At 42.4% G+C, this 27,243-nt stretch overlaps 2 protein-coding genes across 4 annotated transcripts; one reads left to right on the top strand and one right to left on the bottom strand.

The window, feature by feature from the left end:
- Positions 1 to 1,922: 1,922 nt before the first annotated feature.
- On the top strand, positions 1,923 to 11,369 carry a1cf (apobec1 complementation factor). 3 transcript variants are annotated; one of them, XM_020460488.2, is made up of 12 exons: positions 1,923 to 2,053; positions 4,675 to 4,818; positions 5,304 to 5,438; positions 5,530 to 5,660; positions 5,879 to 6,117; positions 6,343 to 6,507; positions 6,621 to 6,718; positions 6,993 to 7,272; positions 8,004 to 8,221; positions 8,421 to 8,557; positions 9,468 to 9,604; positions 10,132 to 11,369. In XM_020460488.2, the coding sequence occupies exons 2-12, from the start codon at positions 4,720 to 4,722 to the stop codon at positions 10,281 to 10,283; spliced, it is 1,791 nt and encodes a 596-aa protein (XP_020316077.1). In that variant the 5' UTR covers positions 1,923 to 2,053; positions 4,675 to 4,719; the 3' UTR covers positions 10,284 to 11,369. The 3 variants fall into 3 exon arrangements, with proteins under 3 accessions (XP_020316077.1, XP_020316079.1, XP_020316078.1); XM_020460490.2 differs by having other exon boundaries at positions 1,938 to 2,053; positions 8,028 to 8,221; XM_020460489.2 differs by having other exon boundaries at positions 2,047 to 2,244.
- A 168-nt stretch (positions 11,370 to 11,537) lies between these two features.
- On the bottom strand, positions 11,538 to 27,060 carry asah2 (N-acylsphingosine amidohydrolase 2). Its single transcript, XM_020460487.2, has 21 exons — positions 26,912 to 27,060; positions 26,264 to 26,405; positions 25,923 to 26,029; positions 25,458 to 25,601; positions 25,004 to 25,180; positions 22,528 to 22,655; positions 22,308 to 22,385; positions 22,008 to 22,128; positions 19,249 to 19,374; positions 18,971 to 19,060; positions 18,514 to 18,618; positions 17,854 to 17,935; positions 17,232 to 17,347; positions 16,980 to 17,074; positions 16,638 to 16,677; positions 13,993 to 14,091; positions 13,810 to 13,905; positions 13,561 to 13,713; positions 13,383 to 13,439; positions 13,187 to 13,275; positions 11,538 to 12,167 (listed from the first exon to the last, which is right to left on the bottom strand). Exons 2-21 carry the CDS (start codon positions 26,394 to 26,396, stop codon positions 11,969 to 11,971), a joined length of 2,235 nt encoding a protein of 744 aa, XP_020316076.2. The 5' UTR covers positions 26,397 to 26,405; positions 26,912 to 27,060; the 3' UTR covers positions 11,538 to 11,968.
- Positions 27,061 to 27,243: the final 183 nt, after the last annotated feature.

The raw sequence follows: 27,243 nt of genomic DNA, 5'->3' as shown, positions 1-27,243 counted from the left end.
TCACACACAAAAAAAGACTTTGTTACTTCAAAATGTTCTTTTTGTCAATCAAATTTGCAGAGTTTATCACAGGGTATTGCTTCGTCACATGAGGGTTGCGGACTAAACTGAGCATGTGCAGTGAGTCACATGATTTTAGCTTGTTACTGACTGGAGATTTTGAGAGTGTTACAACTATCCGTGTTACAGTCATTCCCGGTCTCACCTACCTCTTATTCATCCCAGCTAGGAGGCCAACTCTGGTTAGGGGTGTGGATGTGAACAGCTAGACAGAGAAACACCTGGTTAAACCCTGAGAGGGTAAAAGCGTACTAAGCAGGGCGACCCTGCCTATGTAATCTAGGTGATATGTCACTCAAACAAACAAGATGAAACATCAAACATTGTGGCACGACAACACGGCAGTTCAGTAGCTTGTTTACCTACAGTCTATCACTGACAAATGGTGGATAATGTGTTACACTGCGACTTTGGTGTTATTATTGTTACTGAATAGAATAATAGAATATATAGCTCTCGCTATCAAAGTACTACACAGTAATTTCATTTACTTTATACCCATGTAATTGTGGCCCTATCTCTTAAACAGAAAAACACATACAGTACCAGTCAACAGTTTGGACACCTACTCATTCAAGGGTATTTCTTTGTTTTTTTTACTATTTTCTACATTGTAGAATATTAGTGAAGACATCAAAACTATGAAATAACACATATTATGGAATCATGTCAGAACAAAAAAAGTTTTAAACAAATCAAAATATATTTTATATTTGAGATTCTTCAAAGTAGCCACCCTTTGCCTTGATGACAGCTTTGCACACTCTTGGCATTCTCTCAACCAGCTTCATGAGGTAGTCACCTGGAATGCATTTCAATTAACAGGTGTGCTTTGTTAAAAGCTCATTTGTGGAATGTCTTTCCTTGTTATTGCGTTTGAGCCAATAAGTTGTGCTGTGACAAGGTAAGGGTGGTATACAGAAGATAGACCTATTTGGTAAAAGACCAAGTCGATATTATCTCAACAGCTCAAATAAGCTAAGAGAATTGACAGTCCATCATTACTTTAAAACATGGTCAGTCTTATACGGGAAAAAATTACTTTGAATGTTTCTTCAAGTGTAGTCACAAAACCATCAAGCGCTATGATGAAACTGGCTTTCATGAGGACCGCCACAGGAAAGGAAGACCCAAGTTCATTAGCGTGACCAGCATCAGATATAAGTTCATGTAACAGACACATCACAACATCAACTGTTTAGAGGAGACTGCGTGAATCAGGCCTTCATGGTCGAAATGCTGCAAAGAAACCACCACCACACCAATAAGAAGAAGAGACTTTCTTGGGCCAAGAAACACGAACAATGGACATTAGACCAGTGAAAATCTGTCCTTTGGTCTGATGAGTCCAAATTTGAGATTTTTTATAAAAAAGCATTCCAGGTGTAGCTGGTTGAGAGAATGCCAAGAGTGTGCAAAGTTGTCATCAAGGCAAAGGGTGACTACTTTGAAGAATCTCAAATGTTAAATATATTTGGATTTGATTAAATGTTTTTTGGGCTATTAAATGATTCCATAATATATGTTATTTCATAATTTAGATGTCTTCACTAGTATTATACAATGTAGAAAATAATACAAATGTTTAAAAAACTTTGAATGAGTAGGCGTGTCCAAACTTTTGACTGCTACTGCATTCTTGAGTCAAAAGTTATGGTTAATACCCTGATTTAATATGACTAAAAATAGTCATGTTGAATTAAGAGTATATAATGTGGTGTTTTAGTTAAGTGAGCAGTGAGTCTGTGTCTGTCTGAGAGCACCATGATCTTGTTGTCCTTGGTCAAAGGGCTCCTCTCTCTGCAGGCAGAGAGGCAGAGAGAGAGATAGGGCTGGTTAAAGTTTAACCCTGCAGGCTCATAAAGCAGCTGGGGGACAGTGAACCTTTGGAGTTTGATATGATGTGATGACAGAATCACCCCAGTGACACGTTGCTAAATTCCCCAGAATGAAGGACTGAGTCTTCCGGGTGTTGATCTCTGGAATTGCTCAGGTAAGCTTAGCTCCCTAACTCTTCCTGGTTGTGTGTCTGCTGCTTTGGAGTCTTGTAAAAAAAAGAAAAAGCTCCCCTTGGAGATCTGCTCTCTTAGCACTGAGGATATTTTTCATGTGACAGATCTAACTGATCAACTGTGGTCAAATGTTGTGTTGGGTGACTCGTATGGTTCTGAGGACACGGTCGAGGTAAGAAAGCAGGAGGCAGGCATGGTTAGATGGTTTCATGTAGATGTTTGGAAACAACTTTGATTCAACCAGTGGGGTGTCATTTTCTGTTAATCTTGTTGATGTTGAAGGTGTCACATGTGTGACATGCCTGGCGGGGAAAAGCCACGTTTGAAATAGTCATTTTAATTCAGTCGTTTATACTTTTGTAGCCGGTCTACCATTTTTATTTGTCAATTGATTCTAGGACAGTAAGGGCATAGTATTCACAGTAGGGCACTTACAGTTTCAGATAAGACAAACGGATTAACAGTAGCTCTTTCAACTGAAATGTAATCCTATTAAATACACCTACCACTTCCTACCACATACCGTAAGGTATGGTATGTAGGCCAGATTCCAATGAACATATGGGACCTTAGTCATAGCTCCATTTTAAATTTGACATCCAGTAGAAACAACACATAATAACCCAGTAAACATTAAAGGAGACTTATCTCAAAAGGAAAGATCATTCATAAAACGTGTGACTAATGACTCCAAAAGGGAAATGAGTCTGAACTATTTGATATCATTTGTATTATAAATCTTTTTGGACTCATTTCTCCAGCAGCAACAGCGGCCAACCCAGTGGCCTTCAGCCCTGTGTGTATTTAGTCTCAGTCAACAAAGCTACTAAAAGCAGGTACTGATCACTGCCAGATAAGCCTCCGTCTAGTTATCTTGTTTACGCAAACGGTAACCAGGCTATCGTGAAGAGAGCCCCAGACAGAGTGAGAATAAGAGAGAGAGTGAGAGAGAGAGATTGTAATGGAGTTCTGTGGTATTATGCCCACTCAGGGCCTACCCTCATAACAACGCCTTCTCTCCAAGCCACCCAGAACAGAAATAGAACCTAAAGACCGTTTTCCTCCCCAGGTGTTTACCTAGGCTTAAAGTGGCACCCGCGTAACCCAATACCTCATATTTGACAGTAGAGATTCATTGAAGGTGTTTCTTGGTCAGGGAATAGAAGAGTGATGTTGCCGTGGCTGGCTGCCTACGCTAATGTTGTGCTAGTGAATGATTAGGCAATAACTCATCTCTCTAGACACCGGCCTGGAGAGTATCATAATGGCAGCTAATACTGAATTCACAGATTCAAATAAATGACCTGGGTCCCAGTATTGTTACTGATGACAGTGTGAACAAACAATCTGAAATCTGAAATGAGAGAGTGAAACCATATCACCTCTGGCTTGACTGTCGTGAATGACGGTGCTCGACTCAAGAGCAGGTCTACTGCAAGTATTTCATATTTTGCCTGGTGTCTTGACATTTACAACAAAGCCTTCCAGACAGCCGTTGAGGAGAGTGATGAGGAGTGAACTGTGAAAACAAAGACATCTGTGGGCTTGTGTGTGTTGGCAGAATTCACTTTCTTAAAGGAGAGATTGGCTTGACTGTATTTGGAAACATTTCAAGGTGAAAAAGACAGTGTGTGCATGATATCATAATTTCCATCACGATTGGCACTTGAGAACGTTTGAAGATCGTTTGAGCGGCCGTCACCCCTCACGTACCCTTTGACCCCTTCTGAGTGGAGCCTTGTCGTCACTAGCAGGCCTCTCTTTGATCCATACGTGTAGAAAGAAACAGAGACAATCAGGATGGAAATGATTGCAACACTCAGAGTTGCCTGTTTACTGTATCTTCCTGATGAGTTAATCAACCTCTTACCAACAAAAGGGGATTATCTTGAAGTAGCCTATAGTATGTTAGTGTTGGGCGTCTTGTGTCTTGTGATTGGCCATTGAAAATCAAAAGGCTTGATTAAGGGACCCTTATTCAAAGCTGTTGCATAAATACTTAATGTATGTCTTATGTGACAGTACATGAGTGTGAGAGAGTGGGGTGGAATAGATTGAGACAAAAGGGGCCTCAGTGGGGGTCTGCTGTTCCTGTGTTTGGCTGAGTTTCGTTAATAATTACATAGCTGTCCTTGACAGGGAACTGAATGAAATAGGCTTCTCTTTACATGTCGTCATGACATGGAGCAATGGCATTAGTGCACAACAGCTGAGTACATGTTGGAGGTGCTATTCAGCCAAAATCAGACTTGATCATTCTGTAAAGGCAAGCATTATGTAAAGGCAATCATTCTGTAAAAGCAATCATTCTGTAAAGGCAATCATTATGTAAAGGCAATCATTCTGTAAAGGCTAAAGTGTACTTATGAGCAAATGTATCTCACAATACAGAGCACAATTGTCTTGCTATATGTGGAATACATTACCGAAGGGCTGAACCAGTTCAAGAGTTTATGCCTAAAAAGTGAAAATAGTAACAAAAGAAGGCTCAGGCATGGTAACAGTGTGATTTGGTGACCTACTGAGCTCCAGTTCAGTCAGGTAACTGTATGGGTTGTTCAGCGATGTCACTGATGTGTTCTGCATTGTGATTTAATTTCAGTGAGCACCCCTAATTTTGCTGATTTATTGCTGACAATCGCTCTCAATGGAATCTAATCAAAAATCCGGGGATGGACTGACGGGCATGCAGAAAGAGGTGCCGCTGCGTGCACTCATTCAGCGCACGGGATACCAGTTATTGCAGGTAGGAACCAGACCCCAATCATTTAGGGCTTTCACCCAGTATATGACCAATGCAAAAAAGTCATCCTTCTTTATGGAGTTTGTGTGTAATGTGAGGAAGTGGGGCTCTGATCAAATCTGTCGCCTATCCATCAGCTTCAAACCTATTTTCGATAGGCCTCGGTCATGACAAGTGATAATGGGGCACCACCCTGTGGTGGAAAAGACAAATGACTGGATCCCTTTGGCCGTTATTGCTGCAGTCTGGCCCCTGGCAATTGAATTTGATTGGTGCTTCTACAGCTCATACTTTATTGCTATGTGGATTGTCTGGGCAATTTGTGCACAACTACAAGATCATACCAAATGAAGATATCAGGGAGATTTCTATATGAATGCTCAAATCTCTCATTTGGAATTAAACCTGGTTTACAAAAGGGCTTTGAAGTGGTAGGAAATCCTCACAAACCCTGTGCTATTGGTTACTCATTCCAGTTGTGTCCACAGGAGAATGGTCAGAGGAGGTACGGCGGGCCCCCTCCAGGCTGGGAAGGCCCTCCCCCAGAGAGGGGCAGTGAAATCTTTGTGGGGAAGCTACCCAGGGACCTCTTCGAGGATGAGCTGGTCCCCCTGTGTGAGAGAGTAAGAGATGTTTGCCCACGTAAAACAGTTGCCAAAGTGTAACCTGTTGTATGTCCTTGTTTTAAAACATAAATCCCCTTTCTATTCACAGTTTGGGAAGATCTATGAGGTTCGGATGATGATGGACTTCAACGGCAATAATAGGGGATATGCATTTGTTACCTTCACCACCAAAAATGAAGCTAAGACCGCCATGAAACAGCTCAATAACTATGAAATCAGGTAAGCAATCACATGACACAGGGAAATTAAATGGAGAAAAAGCCCTGTGTCGCCTAATGGTCAGCTACCAGAAACATATGCCTGAGTCATGGAAAACTCATTGCAGGACTACGAACACTCTCTTCATCAGCATACAGCAACGATATCGGATTTCATTGTGTACATCGTTGACAAACTAAATCAATCTTCCCATTCAATTCAATCTGTTTACTCTCCAGGAACGGAAGACTCCTAGGAGTGTGTGCCAGTGTGGACAACTGTCGTCTGTTTGTGGGGGGTATCCCCAAATCCAAGAAGAGAGAGGAGATCCTGATGGAGATGAAGAAAGTGACAGATGGGGTGTTGGAGGTGATTGTTTACCCCAGTGCTGCGGACAAGACCAAGAACAGGGGCTTCGCCTTTGTGGAGTACGACAGTCACCGCGCTGCAGCCATGGCCAGAAGGAAACTATTACCAGGTACTGGACCCTTATTTCATACAATTAACAGTCATAGTACTGAGAATCAGTCAGTCAGTCTAATCGGTCAGTCAGTCTAAAAACAGCATCATTGTCACATAATCCTATGGAAGGATATAGTGTATCATATTGGATCGTGATAACTTTGAGACTTTTGACTGTGAAAACCAATTTGGGTCTTATGACTCTGGGTGGAATGTTGAACTTCCTGATCTTCTTCCCCAGGGAGGATCCAGCTGTGGGGACACGCCATCGCCGTGGACTGGGCGGAGCCTGAAGTGGAAGTGGACGAGGACACCATGGCAACGGTGAAGATTCTCTATGTGAGGAACTTGATGCTGGCTACTACAGAAGAGACCATCGAGAAGGAGTTCAACAGTATCAAACCAGGCAGGTTCAGTTACAGTACAGCCAGAGAGTGTGTCACGTTCAACAACGAGTTTCTGTATGTGACTGTGTGTTGTAATGGGGTCGATAAGCGGATGCATGTTAACGATCCACAGGTGCTGTAGAGAGAGTGAAGAAGATCAGAGACTACGCCTTTGTCCATTTCACCCAGAGAGAGGACGCGATAAGCGCCATGGACGCAGTGAACGGAAAGGTATAATCTCTCACACTTTCTCTCTTGCTGGCCTCTCTCTCGCACTGGTCCATCCCAGGACATGTAATGTTATAACGACACGTGCTTTTATCTAAAGTGACTCCCAGTTAACCATACACGCAATATCAATATATGCAACACATGTGGGAATCAAACTCACATCAGAATCAGGCTCCAGCCACCAGAACCAAGCAGTATCACACAACAATGCACAATCCAGCCACACAACCGTCCTCTACACTGAACAGTTCCTAAATGTCAACTCCTCCTCTAGCTGGTGGATGGCTCTCCCGTGGAGGTGACCCTGGCCAAGCCGGTGGATAAGGACAACTACGTGCGCTATACCCGGGGTACAGGTGGCCGCGGTGGGGCCCTGCTCCAGGGGGAGTACACCTACACACTTGGCCAGGTGTATGATCCCTCAGCAGCCTACCTGGGTGCCCCAGTGTTCTACGCCCCACAGGCATATGCTGCTATTCCTAATCAGTTCCGCTTCCCCAGTGCCAAGGGGCATGTGGGTGGCCGTGGCCTGGTGCGCACACCCTCGGTTAGAGGTGGGTACCCTCTCTCTGCTTCTTCTCCACAGACAATCAGTGAGACACAAATATATGTGGCAATTTATCTACCAATCTTTGTCTTTGAGTACCTGACTTGATCAATGGTATCTGCTATAATCACTTGAGAGATCCAAATCCAACCAGCCTCGATGGGTAGATTCCAACATCAGCACTTCACTGAAAGATTCAACTGAAATGACTTTGGTCTAAATTGCAATGAATGGTTTTAATCAACAGCATGTTCTAAAATACTTCATTCAAATGTTAAACAAGGCTGGAGCCAAATACACATTTTGCAATGATACAGTATATTTTCTTTCATTTATGTCTTTGTTTGATCTCCTAATAGAGATAAGTTACCCATTTTCATTGCATTTAGCACTTTGCTGTACTGCTTTATTTATAGTAGTAAGAGATTTGGGATGTCTGACTGTCATTCAAAATGTGCTCTCCATGGCTGCATATTACAGTCTAGTATGACAAGTGCGATCATTCAATTAAGTTGGATTTGGGGGGAATTGAACATGTTGAAAATGGAATCATTGAAATGAATGACGACCAACCCCCCCAAAAAATTGAAATAACGCCACAGCTTTAAGTGGTGAAAATGAGAATCGCTGTACTGTGCCGGCCTGGATGACACCATAATCAGTGTTTACATCGTCTTGATGGCCCCCAGGTGATTTCTGGTGATTTTGATTGGATTTAATGCCTTCTTGCATTCCTAGAAATTTACATGAATGTACCTGTAGGGGCAGCGGGTGTGCGCGGAATGGGTGGTCGCGGATACCTTGCCTACGCAGGTGTAGGCCGAGGCTGTGCCACCTACCAACTAAAGACAGACAAGCACCCCGACGACAAGCTCTTTGACCTGCTGCCGGGCATGGAGCTCACGCCCATGAACCCTGTGTCTATGAAGCCTCCCGGTATCAAACATGCGCCACAGGTACACACCTCCCGGATGAGGCAATGAACTGCATGATGAGGAACAACAACAAACACACACACGCACCCACACACTTACTTATTATCCCTAAATAAGCTATTCAGAATTCTGCTCACTCAATAATTGAATGTTGCAGAAAAACAATGTCATATCATTGATTGATCTATGGATATGTGTTGATTCGTATACCATCTTCCAGATCTTGGAGGATGTGTGTCAGAAGAACAACTGGGGGCAGCCAGTTTATCAGCTTCACTCTGCCATTGGACTTGATCAAAGGCAACTGTTCCTCTACAAAGTGACCATTCCGGCTCTGGCCACCCAATACCCTAATGTGTAAGAAACACAGCCATACTTTGGAGTCTACTGTACACATCAGTTATGTTTTCAGTAGTGGCTTCCTATATCGAAGGACCCCTTTGGATAACATAACCTTATAAAGAAGTTCACTTAAAAAATAAAAAAAACATTTACCAAATCTGTGTTTTGGATGTAAATGGCATGTTACAGAAGATACCACTTGGTTTTGAGAAACGCAATCCAACAGCAATAAAACTCTTCGTGCTCGTTAAGAAGTTGCAAGGGCACAGATAATACAGGACCAAAGACTCCAAAAACACCCAAACATTGTCATTTTAGAAACGGCAACGCTGTCAGTATAACGATGCAGGTCTTTAGATGTCGTACACATGAAATTGTGTCATTCCCAACTTTATCCGCAACTTTATATTCCATGTCAGGCATGTGTGCGTGCGCGTGCGACACGAGCGATACTTCTTCCGTGTAGCTCACGCATGAGCACACAGAAAGGTAGGCTCTAGCTCCTGGGAGGGCAACTCCAGTCCTCCAGGGCCTGATTGGTGTCACACTTTTTCTCCATCCCTAGCAAACACAGCTGATTAATCAGATTGCATTCTAAACTGAAGATCATGATTAGGTGATTATTGGAGTCAGGTGTGTTAGCTGGAGCTGGGGTAAAACTGTGACACCATATCAGGCCCTCGAAGGACTGGAATTGCCCACCCCTGCTATAGCTCGAGTCACACAACATGTAATATAACGTTGTGGATAAAGATAGTAATGACACATCCGCTGAATAAGCATGAGGAAGTCTATCGCTAGTGGGGTCAATTTCTAAAGCCAAGTGAAATCGCAAAAAGAGCAAGTGTCTGGGCTCTTCTATTACATACCATTTACACACATACAACATCAACTTCTTTAACCTTCTCTCCCTTCTTTCCTCCAGGCATCCGTTCACCCCAGCCAAGCTGTGTACTGCTGTGGATGAGGCCAAGGTTCATGCTGCGGAGCATGCCCTGCAGACCCTAGGGCTGCAGACAGAGGGCGCTGAGGCCTCATCTGCAGCAGTAGCTGCATTCCCAGGTATGTTGTAATTTACTTATTTATTTTTTTACCTTTATTTAACAAGCCAAGTCAGTTAAGAACAAATTCTTATTTACAATGACGGCCTAGGAACAGTGGGATAATTGCCTTGTTCAGGGGCAGAAGGGCCAATTTGTACCTTGTCAGCTCGGGGATTCCATCTAGAAACCTTTCGGTTACAGGCCCAACACTCTAACCACTAGGCTACCTGCCTCCCCCAAAGGTCAGTAAGACTAACATTCATCCAACCCTCTCTCTAGAGTAGGTCGCTAGCCTAGAACCACATAATGGTATACACTACAAATACTAACCAAACCAAAAGGCTATCCGGCCTTCACTGTGGCAACCCGTGGAGACGGTTATGGAGTGTTCTAAGTTCTAGTGCCATCCTGGAACCTCATTAATGGCATATTCTGGCAAGTGCTAGTTTGTGATAGGTTCTAGAAAAAAACGTATCATACAGACACAATAACAGTAAGATATGAGATTAAACCATTTAAATGTACGTCATTTCTCCTGATCTGCAGGTTACACAATAGCGAACACCTCAGCCTCAGTAGCTGCCTCCCAGCTCAAACAGGCTGTCACCCTGGGCCAGGACCTGACAGCATACGCTACCTACGAGGGCTATCCGGCCTTCGCCGTGGCAACCCGTGGAGACGGTTATGGAGTGTTCTAAATTCTTAGTATATACATTCTCAGTCTGTGTAAAACTTATGTAGTATCCATTATGTCAATTTCATTTGATTGTGTTGATCTATTTAGTGGTAGAGGACCAGAATTAGATGTTGTAGAGTTAGCAAATTGTCAGAAGTAGATTGTTTATGATGCATTTTATCATTATTTTGACAGCCAATAATTTTTTCCCAAATCACCTTTTATATGACACGGTTGCTGGTTCATAGTGACGGACTAGTGACTTCCTTTGACCCAATAGAGGTTGTAGTGTCCCTTTCAAGTTTGTTCAATTGTCCCTAAAAGTCTTTATAGTTCCTCATAAAATCATTGATAGAAGTAGAGTTTGCAAATGTCAGGGATACCATTTCTGCCATGGTTTCAATGGTGACCTTTACTTTCTACCTAAATCTCCTGCGGGTGCCTTTTGATGTTGTTGCACAGTTGTACATTGTTAGACTGAAAACACTGGTGTAGTTCAGCCACTTTTGATGGTGAGATGTGTGAAAAAAGGTTTTTTTCTTTCCTGCTATTTGTGTCTCAGTATTTACAAATGCATACACAGAATGTGTTTCCCTCTCTTTTCCGATGTTATAGTGTGCAGAAAGCGAAAACCATCCACAAGCTGTGAAGCTGAACTGCCTATTTTAATATTTGAAGGTTTTGTTGTCTATGGAAGTCTGTGCAAACGTGTCTGTTTTATCCATGGGATATTTATTGTCAAAATGTCTGATTTTACATTGGAGTGTTAGCTATGGACGATCATCTTGAACAGAGATCGACGTCATTCTGTTTTGCTTATTTCCCTTATTACCTTACCCGACCTAGGCTTGTGAACATGGACGTTGGGAGTGTTAACACACTTATCAGGGCACGAAACGACACTGATAAATATGATAATGCCTAAGCAGTGACAGTATTAAAGTGTGTATAGCACTTAGAACGTATTTTTATACCAGAAATCCAACACTATTTGTATAGTTATATTGTTTTTGGATATTTCAAATTCTCTGTGCCTCAATAATTTATCTGAAATCCCATAAAAGCAAATGATAAAGGGTTGAAATAAAAATGCAAATCTGAAATTTAAGGAGAAATAGGTACATTTTTTGCGAAACTACATGTGGTACTGCTTGGGTAATTAGAAAGTGTCATGAACTGCAATTGCCCATGATGAATAAACCAACTGCATTTTGAAAACTGCTTTCTTCACTTTACTACAACTTTTTCTCTCTACATATGACTAAGAAATGCGTCACAATACTTCAAATCCTTTAATTCTATTAAAGAATCAGGACTGCACATAATGACATACTAAAAACATGTGAATAAACGGATCATAGACAAATGATCTTAAACTTCCATGGGAGATGAAATATAGACGAGCACTGAAGCAGCTCTCATTCAAAACCACACGTATTTTCCCTTCACACCTTGTAGAGTGTAGTCCCCGTTTGGCACATGGGCTATTTGCACGTCAACCCAAAGGCCGGTTTTGTTTTTTAAGCATGGGTCTCGTGTAATTCTTTAGCATGGGTCTCGTGTAATTAAAACTTTAGTACTGTACATGCATTGTGTTACATTGAAATAGAGAACATACCATATTTATCATATCAGGGCCACTAGAAGTGTACACTATCGTCTGCCTTATTTCCACTGCTGGTCTAGTCGTATTCAAATGATCAGTGGTTAGTAATTCGACTTTATTTTGGAGACTCTGAAGACATCCGATACACCCTCATACGCCATGATCACAGTCTCTAGGAATCCCTTCCGCTGTTTGTAGTGTCCAAAGTGTCGGATCCTGTAGGAGCCAGCCTGGGCTGACAGAGGGATGTGCCACTCAATGGTAGCATTGCTCTCCGCTCCATTCTTCACCCAGTGAAACCTATTGGGAAAGGAGACAAGAGGAGAGGAGAGGAGAGGAGACAAGAGAAGACAAGAAAACAAGAACACGGGGGACATGAGGGGTCAGTGTCACCCTCCATTCACACCCTCCATTCGAACCCCCCCCCCCCCACCTCCACCCCTGATGTCGTCCGGATTATGTTGTCTGAGCTGCTCAAAGAGACTGTGACCTCGTTACTGTCACACAGATATATATCAGGCTTTAGACTCATCATGACCACACCATGGAGGTCAGTGGACCAATGCGGACCCCATTAAACTAGGGTTGAATCTAACCCTAATTGGGCTATACCACCTCTAAAGACCACCCCCAAGCAATCATCCTGCCCAACCTACCAATGCTCCTCTCAAAATACCTGTTATGCTTGCAATTAACGTCGCAGCCAAACTCTGCCAATGAACGACCAACTCGGCCATCAACAATCAAAATTACACTACATCCTTATGATTACTTTAGACACATCTTGTGCGTCATTGTGAACCTGGATTTGAGCCTGTGTTTAAAGGGATACTGTGAGATTACCCAGAGTCAGATGAACTGGTGGAACCATTTTTATGTCTCTGAGTGCAGTATGAAGGAAGATAGTGGTAGTTTTGTGAGACAACTAAGCCAACGCTAACTAGCATTAGCACAATGAATGGAAGTCTACAGGTACAGTAGCAATGCCAGCGTACCAGTAGACTTCCAGTCGTTGCGCTAACACTAGTTAGCATTGGCTCGGAAACTACCGCCAACTTCCTTCATACTGCTCAAGTTCATCTGACTGGGTAAGTAGAATAGCCTGTGTGTTAAGCTGTGGTGATAATCAGATACAAGGTGCTGACTCAGCACAACATTATCAACGAGTGGTCCTTGAAAGATAAGGCCCGATGTGAATAATGCCCAAGATAAAATAATCAAACCGAACCGTGCCGTTAATTATTACAGAGGCCATTAAAAATGGATTGGGTCTGATAGAGTGTTTATGAAATAAGGAATTTGAATGAACAGTGCTCTACCTTGTCTCCCAAGAGGCATCTGTGTGAACGACGTCCCAGTGTGCTGTGCTGTTATGATACTTTTCCACGGTAACAAAAGTCTTATCCCTCTGAAATGACATGGTATCAGTGATGTGCTACACACTATACAACCAAGGTATCTAAAGAAGCATAATGCCATCAATGATACTAGTTAAGTGTAAGATTGCGGCCTCACAATGTCTCCTGAGTGTCTTGGATTCCCTGCAACAAATGTGACAGAAGCAACATCCCCCTACAGGAATACATTAACATCGCTTGAACTGCATTCATATGCTGAGGAGATTCAGTATTGATCTTGTAAACACATTTATTTTAAACATCAGCTCATAGCATTTTGACCAAGTCAGACTTACAACCGTGTACTCTGAGTCCACTCGCTCTAAAACCTCTCCAAACGTGGTGTTGATTGGCTTTTTGTCTACAGCCGCAGCAGGAAGCAAGCTGAACAGCTGACTGTCCTTGAAGAAAGGGGGCTCGGGACCCTTGGGCAGCTCCTGCTCTTTACCCTGTAAGCATAGGAGAAGTTGAAATACAGTAGGCTGGAATAGGACATTCACTGGAACAGGAGCCGGTACGTGTACTGTACAGTATGTGGTCCTCACCTCTGCAATGGCCTTGGCCAGGCCCCTAAACTTCTGAATGTATGCAGAAAGTGTATGAGGCCCGTAGATGGTGGAAGCTCCTTCATAACGCTGGATCTGTAGAAAAAAAATACTCCTCAGTGTCTATGGGCCCTTTTGTGATCAGTGATTTGATACCGCTCAAAATCGCTTGTTCTCTCGTACCTGGTACTCCTCATAGGTGGTGATGTAATGAGTGTAGATGTTGCACAGGCCAGCGACGACCACCTCAGCGTTACTGAATGTTCCCTGGGCCTCCAATTCCTGATCAACAGACACATACACAAGGATCATGTAGTTCACAACGATGGGGCTGAAGTGGAGTAGGTTGAGAGCTTCAAGTTCCTCGGTATCCACATCACTAAGGATTTAACATGGTCCAAACACACCAACACAATTGTGACGAGGGTACGACAACTCCTCTCCCCCTCAGGAGGCTGAAAATATTTGTCAAGGGCCCTCCGATCTTTAGGACCTCTATACCAGGCAGTGTCAGAGTATGGCCCTAAAAATTGTCAAAGACTCCAGCCATCCAAGTCATAGACTGTTCTGTCTGCTATCGCATGGCAAGCAGTACCAACAGGACCCTGAACAGCTTCTACCCCCTAGCCATAAGACTGTTAAATAGTCAGTTAAATAGTTAACCAAATAGATACTTGGACTATCTGCATTGATCCTTTTTGCACCAACTTTTTGGACTCATCAGTGTCACATACACTGCTGCTACTGTTTACCAGTGGAGGCTCCTCAGAGGAGCAAGGGGAGGACCATCCTCCTCTGTGATTTTAATACAAATTAAAATTATTAAAAACATTAAAAATGTCCTTTTTAGATACAACTATAGTAAATACATTCATGTCACCAAATAATTGATTAAAACACACTGTTTTGCAATGGCATACAGTAGCCTCAACAGCACTCTGTAGCGTATCACCATGGTGTAGCCAGAGGACAGCTAGCTTCCGTCCTCCTCTGGATACATTGGCTTCAATACGAAACCTAGGAGACACATTGTTCTCACCCCATTCCATAGACTTACACAGTAATTATGACAACTTCTAGAGGACGTCCTCCAACCTATCAGAGCTCTTGCAGCATGAACTGACATGTTGTCCACCCAATCAAAGTATAAGAAAATGAATCTAGTATAGAAAGAATAAGCCAGTAGCTGTAGCTAAAAGCTTAAATAAATCATTCTCTCTACTATTATTCTGACATTTGAAGTCGGAAGTTTACATACACCTTAGCCAAGTACATTTAAACTTTTCACAATTCCTGACATTTAATCAGAGTAAAAATTCCCTGTAATAGGTTAGTTAGGATCACCACTTTATTTAAAGAATGTTCAATTTCAGAATAATAGTAGAGAATGATTTATTTCAGCTTTTATTTCTTTCATCACAATCCCAGTGGGTCAGAAGTATACATACATTCAAATAGTATTTGGTAGCATTGCCTTGAAATTGTTTAACTTGGGTCAAACATTGCGGGTAGCCTTCCAAAAGCTTCCCACAATAAGTTGGGTAAATTTTGGCCCATTCCTCGTGACAGAGCCGGTGTAACTGAGTCAGGTTGTAGGCCTCCTTGCTCGCACATGCTTTTTCAGTTCTGCCCACACATGTTCTATATGATTGAGGTCAGGGCTTTGTGATGGCCACTCCAATACCTTGACTTTGTTGTCCTTAAGCCATTTTGCCACAACTTTGGAAGTATGCTTGTGGTCATTGTCCATTTGGAAGACCCATTTGCGACCAAGCTTCAACTGATGTCTTGAGATGTTGCTTCATTATATCCACATCATTTTTCTACCTCATGATGCCATCTATTTTGTGAAGTGCACCAGTACCTCCTGCAGCAAAGCACCCCCACAACATGATGCTGCCAACCCCGTGCTTCACGGTTAGAATGGTGTTCTTCGGCTTGCAAGCATCCCCCTTTTTCCTCCAAACATAACAATGGTCATTATGACCAAACTGTTCTATTTTTATTTCATGAGACAGAGGACATTTCTCCAAAAAGTACGACCTTTGTCCCCATGTGCAGTTGCAAACCATAGTCTGGCTTTTTTATGGCGGTTTTGGGGCAGTGGCTTCTGAGAGGCCTTTCAGGTTATGTTGATATAGGACTCATTTTACTGTGGATATAGATACTTTTGTACCTGTTTCCTCCATCATCTTCACAAGGTCCTTTGCTGTTGTTCTGGGATTGATTTGCACTTTTCGACCAAATACTTATTTTCCACCATAATTTGCAAATAAATTCATTAAAAATCCTACAATGTGATTTCTGGATTTATTTCTGGATTTATTTTCTTCTCATTTTGTCTGTCATAGTTGAAGTGTACCTATGATGAACATTTCAGGCCTCTCTCATCTTTTTAAGTGGGAGAACTTGCACAATTGGTGGCTGACTAAATACTTTTTTGCCCCACTGTATGTACACATTCACCTCAATTACCCCGTACCCCTGCACACGGACCCGGTACTGGTACCCCTTGTATAGCCAAGTTATTGTCACTCAGTGTGTATCTATTATTACATGTTTTTCTTTTCTATTATTTCCCTATTTTATTTCTCTCTGCATTGGTGGGGAGGGCCTTAAGTAAGCAATTCACTGTCAGTCCAAACCTGTTGTATACAAAGCATGTGATTTGATAAAATGTGATTTGCATGACATACATTCATATTTAAAACATAAAGAATGCTAACAGAATATTTGCCTTAATTAGTGGGTGTGCATGCATGTGGTGTGTGTGCACGTGCATGTGTGTGTGTGCCTACATTTGTATGTGTGTGATATTTGATTCTCACCTGCTTGACTGCCTCTCTTATCCTCCTTCCTGACATCGTGCTGCAACACAACGGGTCAACAGAATTCAATCAATGTCTTTTAACATGTCAGCTAAACAAACACTGTGGACTGTCTGTTTTGTGTTGTGTGTTCTCTCTAAAGGTTGACTTGCATTGTTCTTTCAATGTGCACCTGAATGCGTGACCAGCAACCACAGAGTCACAACCTGTTCCATCTCAAGTCCAACTCTAACTCATTGTTGCTTAATCACATTTTCCATGGCAGCATTGTGAGGAGAATCTAATTAGGGTCTATTAGGGTAAAAAAAAAAAAAAAAACTACAGACTGGAGTGGAAACTCACGTCATTTCTCCAGGGATAGCCACAATGGCCACAGGTCCTATGGTGATGATCTGAACGTCCACAATGCTTGGGTGCCAGGGGAGGGGCCAGGTCATCTAAGGCAGAGAACGACACGGTTACCGTCACATCTCACCGATGGTGACATCATGTACCGTATGTTTCCCTACTGTACCGCCACAGTTCAAGCCCATGGAAAGTCTCTGGCCGCACTTGGACCACAATGGAAAAAGGCAGAAAGAGAACAGTGCCCACCTCTCCAGTGCTAAAGAGAATAGGTTTGGGTTGGTGGCAGTCCTGCGTCTCATTGGAGGGAGCTCCAAGCAGTGCATCTCTAATTCCGTCCCAAAATGGGTCACCCTCAACAGCCCCTGGATACATACATTTCAGAACAGTTCAGGACATTGAGGGGTGATTATCTCAGTGACAGTTATCTTAATATAGTACAATAATATACATTGAGTGTTCAAAACATTAGGAACACCTTCCAAATATTGAGTTGCACCTCAATAACGTCGGGGCATTCCCCAGGGATGCTGGCCCATGATGACTCCAATGCCACAGTCGTGTCAAGTTGGCTGGATGTCCCTTGGGTGGTGGACCATTCTTGATACACACGGGAAACTGTTGAGCGTGAAAAACCCAGTAGCGGTGCCGTTCTTGACACTCAAACTGCACTTAAATACCAATACCAAATGCCAATATCAAAGTCCAATCTACACTGATTGAAGTGGATTTAACAAGTGACATCAATAAGGGATCATAGCTTTCACCTGGATTTACCTGGTCAGTCTATGTCATGGGAGGCGCATGTGTTACTAATGTTTTGTACACTCAGTGTATAATGGACAATAAAAAGCAGAGAAGGGTTTCTAACCTTGTGTGAAATTGAGGTCGCCTCCTCCGTCTGTAGTCCCTGCGGCGAAGCTGTGGCCCAGGGCTGGTTTACAGGTTCTGCCCTGATTGTGAGAGACAAGCGTGGTCAGAATCACAAAATTCAATACATATTGTATCAAAATGAACTGGGTCAAACTTCTGTAGTTATAATAATTAGAAAAATAATAATAAGGTGGGTGCTTATATTTGTCCTATTTCATGTACAAGAGTGTATTAATACGCATGTGTCAATTGTAAATGTGTTTTTTTGCACATCCCAACTCTTCCTGAGACACCCTTAGAGAGTGGGATCACGGCCAGTGTCTGCCATAATCAACGGCGACCCTGGAGCAATTAGGATTAAGTGTCTTGCTCAAGGGCACATTGGCAGATTTTTCAGTTATATCACACTGCAGTTGACATCAGGGAATTTATTATCCTTGAAAGTACTTCCAGCATTATCTCTGATGTTGATAAAGCAAGGCACCATAAAAGTCAATACCTAGAACATCCTCTTAGTGTTTCAAGATAAAGAGTGAGGCAGAGGTGAGAAGTTGAATCGAGGGCATTCTTTGTTACTTGCGACACACTTTTTGGTTTGGCTCCCTGTGTGCTCTCAGGTTTAGAGGTCAGGTTTAGAGTTAAGGTTAGGGTTTCTCACTGTGTGTGTAGAGTTTAGCTGGACGGTCACGTCAGTCATATTCACCCACTGATGGGCTGCATGGAGGGGCCCACGAACCTCCTGTCTGGCCTTACCATACAGATCCTTTTGGGGGCAGACAACAATATAACAGGCATTTACAGTTTAGTCATTTAGCAGACACTCTTATCCAGAGCTAATTAATGCGAACTTAATTAGCATTGAGTGCCTTGCTGAAGGGCTGATCGACATGTTTCGCCTAGTCTGCTCGGGGATTCGAACCAGCAACCTTTCGGGTTACTGGCCAACGTTCTTGACCCTTAGATTACCTAGATATGAATCACCAACTCAACTAATCTCTTGATTGAGAAGATAAACATCTATCCACGTAATTGGTTTCTCAGCAAGGCAAAGTTGTTTCACAGATCATGGACTTAAAATAGGTATATCACTCATAGTGACCGGTAAGATGTCTTACCTTTGCCCTTTTGAAAATGTTCTCTCCTATGATCTTGGTGTTGTTGAACATGTCAGATCCTGCCGGACCCAGTGCAACACACATTTTTAGCTGGAAAAAAATCACACAAGAGGTGGTGTACACAGGTTGGAGTGGTAGTGTTTTTTTTTTTGCTATGGATTCTATGCGAACATAAACTCTGAATTTGCACTGAACGTAAACATGCTGATGCTGTTCAGTAAACGTCTGATACAGTATTCCATGGAGTACTCCTATTGTTTTGTGTCTGCCGTACACACCCCTCCGATGGGACAGGAGCTGTTGAGGTAATCACAGGGGAGTCCAGTGTTGGCACAGAATGGCCCTCTGATGTTTGGGCTGGCGTCTCCCAGGTTAGAAGAGGCAAAGGCTGCCACAAACGGCCCCTGGAACAAGACACAGTGTCACACATACAAATGGAGTAAGGCGTCCTTCACATACAGTACCAGTCAAAAGTTTGGACACACCTACTCATTCAAGGTTTTTTAATGAAAAAAAACAACATTGTAGAATATTAGTGAAGACATCAAAACTATGAAATAATCACATATGGAATCATGTAGTAACCAAAAAAGTGTTAAACAAATCAAAATATATTTTTGATTTTTCAAAGTAGCCACCCTTTGTCTTGATGACAGCTTTGCACACTTTTGATATTCTCTAAATCAGCTTCACCTGAAATGCTTTTCCAACAGCCTTGAAGGAGTTCCCACATATGCTGAGCACTTGTTGGCTGCTTTTCCTTTCACTCTGCGGACCAACTCATCCCAAACTATCTCAATTGGGTTGAGGTCAGGTGATTGTGGAGTTCAGGTCATCTGACACAGCACTCCATCACTCTCCGTCTTGGTCAAATAGCCCTTACACAGCCTGGAAATGTGTTGGGTCAATTTCCTGTTGCACCCCCACATCATCACACCTCCTCCTCCATGCTTCATGTTGGGAACCACACATGCAGAGATCTTCTGTTCACCTACTCTGCATCTCACAACGACACTGCAGTTGGAACCAAAATTCTCCAATTTGGACTCTAGACCAAAGGACACACTTCCACCGGTCTAATGTCCATTGCTCGTGTTTCTTGACCTAAGCAAGTCTCTTTTTCTTATTGGTGAACTTTAGTAGTGGTTTCTTTGCAGCAATTCAACCATGAAGGCCTGATTCATGCAGTCTCCTCTGAACAGTTGATGTTGAGATGTGTCTGTTACTTGAACTCTGTGAAGCATTTATTTGGGCTGCATTTTCTGAGGCCGGTAACTCTAATGAACATATCCTCTGCAGCAGAGGTGACTTTGGGTCTTCCTTTCCTGTGGCGGGCCTCATGAGAGCCAGTTTCATCATAGCGCTTGATGGTTTTTGCAACTGCACTTGAAAAAACGTTCAAAGTTCTTGAAATTTTCCAGATTGACTGACCTTCATTCATCTTAAAGTAATGATGGACTGTCGTTTCTCTTTGCTTATTTGAGCTGTTCTTGCCATAATATCGACTTGGTCTTTCAACAAATTGGGCTATCTTCTGTATACCACCCCTACATTGTCAAAACACAACTGATTGTTTCAAATGCATTAAGGAAAGAAATTCCACAAATTAGCAAGACACACCTGTTAATTGAAATGCATTCAAATCAAATCAAATTTTATTTGTCACATACACATGGTTAGCAGATGTTAATGCGAGTGTAGCGAAATGCTTGTGGAAGTTAGAGTAACAATGGTCCAAGGTCTTTCCACCCCTGGTTGCGCAATCGATATGCTGATAAAATTTAGGGAGTCTTGTTTTCAGATTAGCCTTGTTAAAATCCCCAGCTACAATGAATGCAGCCTCCGGATAAATGGTTTCCAGTTTGCAAAGAGTTAAATAAAGTTCGTTCAGAGCCATCGATGTTCCAGGTGACTACCTCATGAAGCTGGTTGAAAGTATGCCAAGAGTGTGCAAAGCTGTCATCAAGACAAAGGGTGGCTACTTTGAAGTATCTAAAATCTAAAATATATTTGGATTTGTTTAACACTTTTCTGGTTACTACATGATTCCATAATATTTGTTATTTCATCGTGTTGATATCTTCACTATTATTTTTCAATGTAGAAAATAGTCAAAATAAAAGAGTGGGTGTGTCCAAACTTTTGCCTGGTACTCTATATATTCCATATATTACACAATGTGTCACGTCCTGACCTTAGTTTCTTTTTTATGTCTCTATTTTAGTTTGGTCAGGGCGTGAGTTGTGGTGGGCATTCTATGTTTTGTTCTGTGTTTATATTTCTATGTGTTTGGCCTGGTATGGTTCCCAATATGAGGCAGCTGTCAAATTTAGTCTCTGATTGAGAACCATACTTAGGTAGCCTGTTTTCCCACTTTTGTTTGTGGGTGGTTATTTTCTGTTTAGTGTGTGTTGCACCTGACAGAGCTGTTTCGGTTGTTCTCTTTTGTTACTTTGTATTTAGTGTTCAGTTTATTAAAATGATGAACACTTACCACGCTGCACCTTGGTCCTCACCTTCTTCTCCCGACGACAATCGTTACACAATGTAATATATTTAATATACATATTTATTTTGTTTTCCTGTCCCATGAATGTAAGTTCCCAACATCACTTTATTAATCAATACTTGAAATGTTCCCAGCTCTAATGAACTCATACCCCGATTTAGCCAAGTTTTGCATATGTAAACAGTCTGAAAGTTTTGATTTTGTTAAAGTAAGAAAGAAATCAAAGCTCAGCTCTCGAATGATTGTGGAGAGCTAGGTTTAATCAACTTGCTTAACGGAGAACTGCATTAACATGATTTAATTACAGAAGTTAAGTTTATTACACATTCAGCCCAAAAGTGCAGAAAAATAACATTTAGATTGGCTCTGTTTATTTGTTCCACACAGGCTCTCAACAGACTCGAGTCACTCTCCCAACACACACATTCAATCATTCTGTAGTTGCAATGGGGAAACGGCCAACAGCCACCACGTCTCTATTATACTAAATATGAAAATGTTGACTGGACAAGGATAATGAAACCTCACCTCTCCAGGCAAGAAGCCAATGTTTTTCTCCTGCTCCAGTAGGTAAGAGGCATAGCCCATGTTATCACTGCTGACCATCTGATTGGTGTAGTTCATACTGACGGCATGGACAGCGAACCAGCTGAAAGTGACAGTGCCATATGTCAATGGGTCTGATAAATGTGAACCAGCGGGTCAGAGGGCCTCAAAGACATCTCACTGACATTCTCATAAGTCATTATAGACAGATTTTGACCACAACAGGCCACAGGTTGGGTTTGTATGATGCGCATAAGAGGTGGAAACGTGTTTCTTTTTTACCTGAGCATGCCCATACCATCTCCATCCAGGTCTGTGAACTTCAGAAGTGTGACCTGCTTGTCTGTGTTGGATTTATACCTGTAAAAGGTTGTATGATTGAGAGTCTACAATACAAATCAATTTCTGAAACATTCATTAATATGAACAAGCCTGGTCTACAAGCTATATCCTGTATTTATACTTTGTGAGCTACTGTATGAAAAAAATGGTACAAACATACTTGTTCCTCTCCTCTGCAGGGTTGTTGAGGTAGGAGTGAGGACTTCTGTTTAGGTTGCTCTCCTCAAGCTCTCCTTTGCTCATGTAGATTCTCCCAGGTTTTATACTCCTGTGTGCTATATCAATGCTCTAAGTGGACACATAAGGTTTTATTGTCAAACCGCAAACTCCAACAGCATTTTCACTAGTTCATCCATTTTATTGTATTAGATACCATACAGTGGGGCAAAAAAGTATTTAGTCAGCCACCAATTGTGCAAGTTCTCCCACTTAAAAAGATGAGAGGCCTGTAATTTTCATCATAGGTACACTTCAACTATGACAGACAAAATGAGAAGAAAAAAATCCAGAAAATCACATTGTAGGATTTTTTTATGAATTTATTTGCAAATTATGGTGGAAAATAAGTATTTGGTCAATAACAAAAGTTTATCTCAATACCCTTTGTTGGCAATGACAGAGGTCAAATGTTTTCTGTAAGTCTTCACAAGCTTTTCACACACTGTTGCTGGTATTTTGGCCCATTCCTCCATGCAGATCTCCTCTAGAGCAGTGATGTTTTGGGGCTATTCCTGGGCAACACGGACTTTCAACTCCCTCCAAAGACTTTCTATGGGGTTGAGATCTGGAGACTGGCTAGGCCACTCCAGGACCTTGAAATGCTTCTTACGAAGCCACTCCTTCGTTGCCCGGGCGGTGTGTTTGGGATCATTGTCATGCTGAAAGACCCAGCCACGTTTCATCTTCAATGGCCTTGCTGATAGAAGGAGGTTTTCACTCAAAATCCCACGATACATGGCCCCATTCATTCTTTCCTTTACACGGATCAGTCGTCCTGGTCCCTTTGCAGAAAAACAGCCCCAAAGCATGATGTTTCCACCCCCATGCTTCACAGTAGGTATGGTGTTCTTTGGATGCAACTCAGCATTCTTTGTCCTCCAAACACGACGAGTTGAGTTTTTACCAAAAAGTTATATTTTGGTTTCATCTGACCATATGACATTCTCCCAATCTTCTTCTGGATCATCCAAATGCTCTCTAGCAAACTTCAGACGGGCCTGGACATGTACTGGCTTTAGCAGGGGGACACGTCTGGCACTGCAGGATTTGAGTCCCTGGCGGCGTAGTGTGTTACTGATGGTAGGATTTGTTACTTTGGTCCCAGCTCTCTGCAGGCTCACCGTTCTTGTGATCATTTTGACCCCACGGGGTGAGATCTTGCGTGGAGTCCCAGATCGAGGGAGATTATCAGTGGTCTTGTATGTCTTCCATTTCCTAATAATTACTCCCACAGTTGATTTTTTCAAACCAAGCTGCTTACCTATTGCAGATTCAGTCTTCCCAGCCTGGTGCAGGTCTTACAATTTTGTTTCTGGTGTCCTTTGACAGCTCTTAGTTCTTGGCCATAGTGGAGTTTGGAGTGTGACTGTTTGAGGTTGTGGACAGGTGTCTTTTATACTGATAAGTTCAAACAGGTGCCATTAATACAGGTAACGAGTGGAGGGCAGAGGAGCCTCTTAAAAAAGGTCTGTGAGAGCCAGAAATCTTGCTTGTTTGTAGGTGACCAAATACTTATTTTCCACCATAATTTGCAAATAAATTAATTAAAAATCCTACAATGTGGTGTTTGATGGATCACGGGAAACGAGCAGGAATAGGCTTTTGTAGGCTACAGTCCAAACTATGTCTTCCAATAGTGCGAATGTTGTTGGCATCCAAAGATTATTCAACTTGAATTAACGCTTGGAGATGACTGCTCTCTGTATGTTTTGGTGGCTGAAGACTTTCACTGCTAGTGAGGATGACCACACTACTTCAGTCCGCCAGTGTCTATCAGGCCACAAGCGTCGGGCCAAGTGCTATCCTGCCCCGACCTTTGCAGAGCGCCCAGGGCTATCCCATCTGCACCAGCATCTGCTGGTCCTTATCCACAGAGTTAGTCTCCCACACTAAGCCCTGTGGGTAGGGCAACAAGAGAAGGCAGGATGACATTGATGAAGAGAAGCAGCAAACCTGGGTTGAGGCTCTCACTCAGGAGCTAGTGGAGGATGAGGACCCTTTTGTTGATCCTGACTATGAGGCGGGTTCTCTTGCTATGGGTTGCTTGACTGGGCCCAACCCTTCTCTTCTCACATTGGTAGTGTAAATGCATGCAATAAACCAATTTCTTCACACACACACACACACACACAAAAAATCCTACAATGTGATTTTCTGGATTTATTTTCTTCTCATTTTGTCTGTCATAGTTGAAGTGTACCTATGATGAAAATTACAGGCCTCTCTCATCTTTTTAAGTGGGAGAACTTGCACAATTGGTGGCTGACTAAATACTGTTCTGGCCCACTATATATAGTGAAGTAATGCAACTCAAGTACTGTAATGCATAAAACGTGATCAATATAGTCAACTTGAGGCAGTAAGATAAATGGATTTATACAGTATATTGCAGTCAGGAATGACATAGGGACAGGCACCTTGACAATTCCATTGACGATGGCTTTGATGGAGGGTTTGATGTAACCTTTACTAGTGATCATGAAGAGGGTGTATTGGAAGTACCCACCCAGACCAGAGTGTGTGTGAGTGCCGCTCAGAATCACGTTGTCCTGTCTGTATAGGATACCATATTTCACCTCAAGTTCCTTCAGCACCTAAAACGCATTGCATTGGATGAGACAACACTGACTACTAATTCAAACGTATGCATTTTTTGAGTGTGTTTTATAGTGCATTTGCATTCTCCATTTCCGTCAGCCTCCTCCTTGATTCTGAAAGTTGATAGAGCTTAACGTGTGTGTGTGTGTGTGTGTGTTTGTGTGTGTGTGTGTGTGTGTGTGTGTGTGTGTGTGTGTGTGTGTGTGTGTGTGTGTGTGTGTGTGTGTGTGTGTGTGTGTGTGTGTGTGTGTGGTTCGGTATACTGTAGCTCACCTCCAGCCGTAGCCTCTGAGAGACCATGCCGATGTCAGCTGTCACAAACACCACCCTCTTGCTCCCATTATCCACAATAAAGGCCCTGCTGAAGAGGCGTGTGTGGATACCCGCAGCAGTCTGCTCCAAGTTCGCATAGCCCATCTGGAATGAAGATATACCATTAACTTCCCTGGTTTATGGCATTGTAGGTGCAAACTGTAAACAAATAAAAAATGAGGACTTCTTATCACAGATCTTATCTTGTTGTCTCGTCATAAATGCTATCACAGATTCTTATCAGGTTCTTCTCAATGTGGGTGGGTCAATCTCGGGCCACATCTCCATGACAATGATTTGTGAGCATACAAAAGACGCCACTAGTGTAATGCAAGAAGCATGCGTGACGTTTTGTGAAATAGTCAAGAAAGTAAAAAAATCGATCAAACTTCAGTTTCGGAGTCCTGAAGGACCGCTGCCACTCACCAGGGGGACATCCCCAGGGGGTCCTGTGCAGTCTGCTCTGCCCACCCCTATGAGGTATGGGTTCTCATGTGGTCCTGCAGTAGGATTTACTGTAGGCTCTGGTTCCTCTGTAGTCAAAAAACATTGCACATCAGTTGTTCATACCGTCAAAAATAAACACGTTTCTGAATTAGACTTTTAGAAATAAAAGGAATTAAGATTTCAATTTTTGACAGTCATGTGGTCAAGGAACGTTTACTCGTATTCGTAAATAAACAACATGATAAACCCCCTGCTATCTCGCACTGAAATAACAAACTGCCCACATGAGCAAAATCAGACAAGCGGACATGAACTCTTACGCAATCGGTCTTCCCAGTGGACGGCCATGACTGAGATGAGCCCCACAGACACTGCGGTCATGACCACAAACAGGACCATGAGGGTGACTTCGAGGGTGCTCAGGCCACCGCACACTGTTTTCCCCCGAGCCATGGTCCAACGCTAAGCATAACAGACATGGTGGTAAGAATGTTAATAGAGGCACTTCTTAAAAATGTGAGAAGTGTTTCATGAAAGAAAGTCATTCAGCTTAAATCTTGATATAAGCACACTAATGATACGAAATGTATTAGAAAATGATTGCAAATAGAAGAACGAAACGGTTACTGACAAACTTAATAAAATCTGTTTATGCTGCATCGTTTCATTCTGTTTTTTTGCATGGATTTATTTTGCAACTGGACAGAAAAGTGTAACCTGTCTAAGTTGACTATATTCCACAAGCAATCACAACTGTTGAAGCTCCAATTCTTTCTAATATTGAATGACATTCCAAGATAACAACGGTCAATAGCAGAATCATTTCTAGTTCACTGCAGAACGACACGTCATAGCACACCACGAGAGCATAACGGGTGTTTGTCATGGAGTAGAAAATGCCATTACCCATACATAAGAATTCCATTTCAACGTAGCAAAGCAACATGGTAAAAGCATGTCATACTCACGTATTGTTTACACGCTCCTTGAGCGACGGATCAATATCTTCAGGAGAAAAAGACAACACGGATGGAATTGTGTCTAATAGACCGACAAGGTTATAGTGTACAGTCCTGAAACAGAGGTAATATGACTTGACTGATATTTTTTTTTTTACAGCCTGTAATTGAAAACAACCCAACAGTACAATAAAATAAATCTCCACCTTGTCCAAAGGTGGCTTTTGTTACATAACTATTAGATTTCACATAGTATTTTCACTCCAAAAGGTCATAGATGTGTATGGTTGATTACAGAGTGATATAATATTATACACGTGACCAAACTGAGCAGAGAAAGA

Source organism: Oncorhynchus kisutch, linkage group LG25 (genome assembly GCF_002021735.2).
Source record: "Oncorhynchus kisutch isolate 150728-3 linkage group LG25, Okis_V2, whole genome shotgun sequence".
Taxonomy (NCBI): domain Eukaryota; kingdom Metazoa; phylum Chordata; class Actinopteri; order Salmoniformes; family Salmonidae; genus Oncorhynchus; species Oncorhynchus kisutch.
This window is presented reverse-complemented; position numbering and strand designations above follow the sequence as displayed.

Excerpts from the sequence above, each read along its gene's own strand:
- a1cf (XM_020460488.2), top strand. The coding sequence starts at position 4,720 with ATGGAATCTAATCAAAAATCCGGGGATGGACTGACGGGCATGCAGAAA. Across the intron at positions 5,439-5,529 it reads TGGTCCCCCTGTGTGAGAGA|TTTGGGAAGATCTATGAGGT; the intron begins GTAAGAGATGTT and ends TTCTATTCACAG. Across the intron at positions 5,661-5,878 it reads CTCAATAACTATGAAATCAG|GAACGGAAGACTCCTAGGAG; the intron begins GTAAGCAATCAC and ends TTTACTCTCCAG.
- asah2 (XM_020460487.2), bottom strand. The coding sequence starts at position 26,396 with ATGGCTCGGGGGAAAACAGTGTGCGGTGGCCTGAGCACCCTCGAAGTC. Across the intron at positions 26,030-26,263 it reads CCACTGGGAAGACCGATTGC|AGGAACCAGAGCCTACAGTA; the intron begins GTAAGAGTTCAT and ends TTTTGACTACAG. Across the intron at positions 18,619-18,970 it reads ACATTTTCAAAAGGGCAAAG|GATCTGTATGGTAAGGCCAG; the intron begins GTAAGACATCTT and ends TGCCCCCAAAAG.